Source organism: Solea senegalensis, unplaced genomic scaffold (genome assembly GCF_019176455.1).
Source record: "Solea senegalensis isolate Sse05_10M unplaced genomic scaffold, IFAPA_SoseM_1 scf7180000015769, whole genome shotgun sequence".
NCBI classification, from domain to species: Eukaryota; Metazoa; Chordata; class Actinopteri; order Pleuronectiformes; family Soleidae; genus Solea; species Solea senegalensis.
In genome coordinates, this window is record NW_025321446.1 from 59,898 (window position 1) to 67,695 (window position 7,798).

General features: G+C 38.4%; 1 protein-coding gene across 1 annotated transcript; it reads left to right on the top strand.

Annotated features, from left to right (window-relative positions):
- The first annotated feature begins 5,862 nt into the window (after window positions 1-5,862).
- LOC122762514 (probable ribonuclease ZC3H12D) lies at window positions 5,863-7,246 on the top strand. Its single transcript, XM_044017711.1, has 2 exons — window positions 5,863-5,947; window positions 6,747-7,246. Exon 2 carries the CDS (start codon window positions 6,820-6,822, stop codon window positions 7,225-7,227), a length of 408 nt encoding a protein of 135 aa, XP_043873646.1. The 5' UTR covers window positions 5,863-5,947; window positions 6,747-6,819; the 3' UTR covers window positions 7,228-7,246.
- Window positions 7,247-7,798: the final 552 nt, after the last annotated feature.

The following is a 7,798-nucleotide window of genomic DNA, read 5'->3' on the forward strand; positions in this document are numbered from 1 at the left end:
GTCCATCCCATAATTTAACCCCACTCAGAGGGGCAGTGAATATCTGCCTCTCTGCCCTGTGTGTGAGATACTGAACTGTTCATATGAAGCAGCACCTGAGAACATTGTCCTGTCTTTGAGACACTGTCTCAAAGCTGTGCGTCCAACGTGTCCAAGTGAAACCTAACTATGGGTCGTTTTGGCCAAACCCCTGAATACGACCCACAGGTATGTTTTTAACGCACCGGTGAGGTTTGGATTAGTGAGGTTTGGAGGGGGTCTCTGTAATTCCTGGTTTGGTTAGAGGACAGTCTCCACACATCACAGCAGGTCTCATCTTGTAGACCTTCCCTTTGACCTTTGCTGCTGTCCTTCTGTCACACATCAACCCGACACTTGTCTCCACTCTCTGCTTTGGTCTGGGTGAGGAAGACTGGTGCCACACACACACATGCACACACACACACTTCCAACCTCCTGTATAGACAATGCTGATAAAAAAGCTGTTCCTCGTAGCATCACGACTACGAGGAAGTGAATCTTTTTAACATGCAAATGCTGAAACGTGAGCCTGATGAAAGAGTGTCAACAACAGCAACAGCAGTACGACAACAGCACGCTGACTGGAAAAAGTACTGAAGGGAAAATATTCAAATCATTTATCATAAATTATCATAAAAATTGAACATAACAACTTCTCGTCCACAACAGAGACTCAATATCTTACACAGTCGCTTGAGTAGTGATGTTAATGTGGTGCTGATGTGACACATGATGAAGTATTTCCATGTACGTCAGGCCCAGACCAAAGTAGAACTTCACAAGATGCTCTATGTTGCTCATCTTGTTTTGCGTGCACAGCTGATTATATTTTTATTCTCATAATATTCTCGAAAGCTTAAATATGTTGTTCTTCAGAATGGCTCCATTCCTGCGTCGTACTTAACTGATATGAATGAGCATGTATAATTCAGTTTCAGTTTTGTAACATTTGTTTGCTGCAGAAACTGTCAGGCAAAACTATCAGACCTGACTGAGGGAGCATTTGTGTGTATACAGAGCAGGGCTTTGTGACAGAAAGCATTTATCCCATCAGTAGAATTAACTTTGTGGTTTCTTTGTGTCACAAAGTGATTCATAGTAAACTTCCATAACAAACAAACCTTTTTATTATTTTTGTTATTCTTGTTGTTGTTGTAATAATAATAATAATAATAATAATAATAATAATTATTATTATTATTATTATTATTGGGTTAGTGTATATATGTATATGTGTATATATAAATGCAGCGTTTCTGTGACTGAGGTTGATGAAAATATGTTCCATATGTTAGAGAGGATAATGTTTTGTGTGCAACAATGTATATTTATAATTGGTGAGAATGTTTTTGTAATGTATAATTGTATACTTTTATGTACTATGTATAATTGTATGTGTTATGTATAATTGTATTATTTTATGTATATGTATAATTATGTGTATTATGTATCATTGTATGTATTATGTATAATTGTATTATTTTATGTATGTGTATAATTATGTGTATTATGTATAATTGTATTATTTTATGTATGTGTGTAATTGTGTGCATAATGTATAATTGTGTGTATTTTGTATAATTGTATGTATAATATATAAATGACACTTGAATTCCTCCCCCTTCCATTAATTCATCAATGGAAGTTGGACAGTGTGTAGAATATTTTGCTGCTTTACCTTTTCCTCTGTTTTTACCTGATTTTCATGCTGTTTCCTCATGTATGTGTGTACATATGTATGTACGTACGTATGTATGTATGTGTGTATGTATGTATGTATGTATGTGTGTGCGTATATATGTACGTATATATGTATGTATGTGTGTGCGTATATATGTATGTATATATGTATGTGTGTATATATGTAATGCATGTATGTGTATGTGATATATGTACGTATGTATGTATGTATGTACGTATGTATGTGTGTGCTGATATATGTACGTGATATGTATGTATGTATGTATGTGTGTATGATATATGTATGTATATATGTATGTATGTATGTATGTATGTATGTATGTATTTCCGTATATATGTATGTATGTATGTATGTATTTACGTATATATGTATGTACGTATATATGTATGTATGTATGTATATATGTATGTATGATATATGTATGTATCACGATGTATGTATTTACGATATATGTACGATGTATGTATTTACGATATATGTATATGTATGTATATATGTATGTATGTATGTATATATGTATGTATGTATGTATGTATGTATATATGTATGTATGTATATATGTATGTATGTATGTATGTATGTATGTATATATGTATGTATGTATGTATGTGCGTATATATGTATGTATGTACGCATGTATGTACGTATGTGTATATGTACTTATGTATGTATGTAGTCTTACCCTATCATCTTAATAGACCACTTAGGTCACAAAATACAGGTTTACTTGTGGTTCCCAGAGTCTGTAAGAGTAGAATGGGAGGCAGAGCCTTTAGCTACCAGGCTCCTCTCCTGTGGAACCAGCTTCCAATGATAGTTCGGGAGGCGGAGCCTCTCTCTGTATTTAAAGTTAAACTTAAAACTTTCCTTTTTGATAAAGCTTATAGTTAGAGCTGGTTCAGGGAAACCTAAACCATCTCTTAGTTATGCTGCTATAGAACTAAACTGCTGGGGGATTTTCCTGTGGTACACGCACATTCACTTTCTCACACTCAGCATTTGATTATGACTTTTTATATGTCATTAACCTTGTCTCTTTCTCTCCCTAGTTTATGTCTTTCCTTCCTTCCCTCTCTCTCTCTCTCTGTATTCTCATCATGCAGGTTGCAGGATCAAGATCCAGTTTCCGAGGCTACGCTCATCGTCACCATTATTATTATTTTGTAAATTAAAAAGTCGATATCAGTAACTGTATAAATTTGTAACCTGATACAGTTGTTGTGTATCTGCTGCTGGTCTCCCTCTCTCTCTTCTGTCTCTCCCTCATCTCCCTCTTGTCCTTTCTCTCCCCCCATTTTCTGTCCCCCACCTCTCCACTATCCCCCATTTTTCCTTTCACCCCAACCGGTCGAGGCAGATGACCGCACATCTCTGAGCCTGGTTCTGTCAGAGATTTCTTCTTCTGTTAAGAGGGAGTTTTTTCTCTCCACTGACGCCTAGTGCTTGCTCATTGTGTGAACTGTTGGGGGTCTCTGCTCTCTTTGATGTTGTCTATGTACAGTGCCTTGAGATAATGTATGTTATGATTTGGCGCTATACAAATAAAATTGAATTGAATTGAATGTATGTACAAAGTGTTGTTTTGAAACTTGAAGCGTGCGAGTGTCAGTTCTCAGAATGTCAACTTCGTTCACTAATAATGTTGTTGTTTCTCTGTGATTGTAAAATGTGTCACAACTTTCATGTTTCACTTTAAACTGCTAGTTCACAGAGGTTCATGTTTGATGGTGGAGTGAATGAGTGAATGATGAACGTGATTTTCAATCTGTGAATGTGTTTTCATGAAGTAGAATATAAAGTAACATTCATAGATGCAAGGTTATGTTGTCTGATGTAACTCCAGTATTTCACAACTACACTCAGCATATGATGAAAATGTAACCGTTTTTTGTGTGTGACACAATCACAATGTCTCTGAATGTCAGTGATATTTCACAACATCAACATGGCCCAAAATATGAAATATAAAGTACCAGAAACCAGAAAGTCACTTTTTATAATATTACTTGAGGAAAAGTCTTACAGTGTATGACATTTACTGTTCTCAAGTAACAAAAGTCATTTTCTGACATTAAAATGTAGTTTAAAAAAAGTGAGGAGTTAGAATTGAGACCACACGGTTGGTGTCACGGTTAGCGCACTTGTCTGAATTTAACGTCCTGAATTTGGTTCACAATGCTTTGCTAAAACGCGTGTTTATACTTCACGAGGATTCCATTTAGCATTAAAGTGAATCAGACAAACTTTAATGATGATACTGAGCTAGTAGAGCTTCATTTACTGCTACTTCATTTATTGTTATTAAATGTTAATATAGTAACATTGACATGCTGATTTGAACTGAACCTTATAATAACAACAATGATAAACTTATTGAATAAAGTAACACAATGTGAAGCCGCTAATCAAGAAAAACATAGTCCACTCTACAAATGAAATACTAGTTTCCAAATATTATGCTCCAGTTTGACCTATATTAAGATAAAAACATTATTGTAATAAACCCTCTGAAGTAAATGCAGCCACAGTAATGTTGGCAAGATCCTTTATTTGAAAACAAAAGTGAATTATAAATATAAAAACAGACACCATGTCAAATATAAAGTAACTACAATATACCACAACTAATGACATGAATGTACAGTAAATACATTGTTGTCTGAACTAGTGTACAGCGTGTGACATTGGACTCATTCATTGAAATATCTGATGTTTTCTGCCTCATTGAACTCCACCCAGGTCAAAGGTCATCTCCCTGGGTAGGGTTAGGGTAGTACGGGGCAGTAGATGTACTTCCACATCAGGGAACCAAGCATGGCGACGCACATCATGTGACTCTGGCCACAGTAGGTTCTGCTGATGGGATCAGGTCCACTGGACAGTGTGTGTTGACTGTAGACAATAGAAATGTAGGCGTTGGTTAAATACAATATAAAGTGCTTAACTAATGGATCGGACCACCGCCCAAAGCCACGGCTGCCTTCAGTGCATTGGTAATTATAAAAATGATTGTTTCTGTTTCTGTTTCTGTAAAGCTTTACACACCACAATGTACAAGCTCTTTAACTGAGATGATATTTTTAATACTAAAATATAATTATTGTTGTGATCCATGAATTTCCAAATGTAAAAACAGAAAAATAGTCATTTTTATAATAGAACTTTTACTGGTTGAACGTGTACTTATGTACTTTCTGACTCTTCAGTGAAGCCCAGCGAGCCCAGGCTCAAATCTGGATATAAAACAATTAACAATTAACAATAACACTTTTAGTTTGAAAAGGATTTGTGCTGTATATATAATACTGTAACACCTTTTACTAATATTTAAATAATCAGTTTGAAACCATTTAAACGTGCTTGGAAATGGATGCAGTTAGAACTGAGTGACAATTCAGTGTCGTTCTTTTCAACTGGAAGGTTGTGGGTTCGATTCCTGGCTCCACTAGTCTACATGTGTCCTTGGGCAAGACACTTAACCCCATGTTGTTCCTGACGGCTGTGCCAGCGGCGTGTGAACGGGTGAATGGCAAAACTGTTGGGTGAAGCAGCTTTGAGAAAAAGCTCTGTCCATATACAGACCATAATACCACCACTTCTTCTTCTGATTTTATTTGTCAGTATAAAGTAACAAAGATAGTTAGGTTAACTACAGTGGAGTAACACTAAAAATATAAATTACAGAAGGAAAACATTTGTACATCATCATATTACAACACTGACAAACACTGTGTGAGATAAGATACATATCATATATAAGAATTATTGTAATAATATTGTGCAAATATTCGACTTGTACAAGTTGTAAAAACAAAAACTAAAAGTGTTGATTAAAACCTGTGGAAACAAAGCAACAGCTTCCTCTTCACTGTTCAGTCAAACACAATCACACTGTGACTACTGACAAGGAAGTAAAGTGTGTGTGTGTGTGTGTGTGTGTGTGTGTGTGTGTGTGTGTGTGTGTGTGTGTGTGCGTGTGTGTGTGTGTGTGTGTGTGTGTGAGTGTGTGAGTTCTCTTGCTTGCTCTTGTTTTCTCAGCAGCGAGTGCTCACTTCCTCCTCTGAGTCTGAGAAATAAGAGCGTATTCACACACACACACACACAGTCTGTCTGTCACAGCAGCTGAATGACAGACTCACTGAACACACACACACACACACACACACACACACAGAGAGAGACTGCAGGAGGGACTCTTGCTCTGATCCACAGCTGACGAAGTGTGTAAGTAAATAAAAGACTGTTTCAGTACAATACATGTAGATCTGCTGTGTGTGTGTGTGTGTGTGTGTGTGTGTCAGTCAGAAAGTGCACGTGTCAGTGAGAGACTGTTGTGTGAAGTCCTGCATTATGTGAGTGAGTGAAAGTGTTCATATTGGACTCTGTCAGGTGAAGTGAATGTAAAGTGAGCAGAAGAGGATGTGGTTTGTTTGCAGGTTGAAGCGGTGACTCTAAAAAAAGATCTGCTTCTCCTCCTTTTATTCCTCATTCTTCAAATATCAGGTTGACACATCAAAAGCAGTCACGGGGAAATAAACCAGTTTGCATGACAAGGATCAAAGAGCGACAGGTGGCTTGTGTGTGGAATGTTCAGTGTTTTTCTTTTTCTTTATAGTTTCAGACAGGATTAGATCAAGTTTCTGCTCTAAGATGAACTCGTGGAAGCCAGAGTGAAACTCCAGATCACGGGGGTTTCCACTGAAGACCAATCAAACATGTTTGCTGCTGAGCCACTCTCTCATTCACGAGTGTTTGCTTTGGTAACAATGGTGGTAAAACAAGAGCAGAGCTCAGTGTGGACCCTCAGCTTCCTCCTGTCTGTCTGTCTGTCTGTGTGTGTGTGTGTGTGAGAGAGAGAGACAGGGACTTTTTTAACCAGCGTGACGTCAGCCAGTGTTTGCGCTTGCGTTAACAGTCGTGTGTTTGTGGTGAGCAGAGCAGATTCTGTCAGCGAGAGTCTGATCTCAGTTGATTTGTCTTGAAACCCCCTGTGAGACCGCAGCTTTGTTTCCTGTTTTCACAGTGACAGAGGTCCACGTCTCGTTCTGACACCTGTCAACTGTTCCAAAACACGGCCTGTCGCCGTGGAGATACTGATGAGCAGAGATAAGAGGGAGGAGAGGATTCCCCTGTCAGACAGTCCTGATAAGACACAGCAAAGCAAACACACACGTCCTGACACGGTGTTCACAATGGACCAGCACCAACTGCAGCAGCACGCCAAGGTGGAGCGATTTCTCAAGTTAGGATATTCTCACACTGACATCCTGAGGGTCCTGGAGAGCCTCCACCATGATGCCCAGACCAATGACATTCTGGAGGAGCTGATAAAGACCTGCCAGACTCACTCGTACAACAACGACGACAGCAGTCAACAGAAGAACAACAGTCCCAAACTGGTGCCCAGAGGCTGCAGTCCTGGTCCCAGTCACACCGGGGACAGAGAGCCCGCTGCTGGATTCAGACCAGTGGTTATAGACGGAAGCAACGTGGCCATGAGGTGAGTCAAGTCCTCTCTGCAGTCTGTATCTGTCACTCACTCACTCACTCACTCACTCACTCACTCACTCTGCTTGAGATTGTTCAGACTGTGCCACTGAGTCACTGTTTTTAAAATACAAAAGAGTTAGGAGCAAAGTGTTCAAGAGTAAAAGCAGTTGTTCAGTAGACTTTCATAATAATGATAATAACTAGAAAATTCTGCAGCGAAATTTTGACTGTGCCTGCTGTTCTTGCTGCTGATGTTGTCGGGTGCAGGACTTGTGCTGGTGGAATCACCCTTTAAAAAACTTACTGTAAGACCTGTGTGGCATGGGGGAGTAATGGTTAGTAGGTCTCAAAAATGCTTCTTCTGCAAGAATGTGCTGGGTTCAATCCCAGATCCGTGATATTTCTGTGTGGACGACATACTAAACTATGACATTTATGGACGACATACTAAACTATGACATTTATGTCACTTTTTGGACGACATACTAAACTATGACATTTTTGTCACATACTAAACTATGACATTTTTGTCACTTTTGGACAACATACTAAACTATGACATTTATGTCACTTTTTGGACGACAT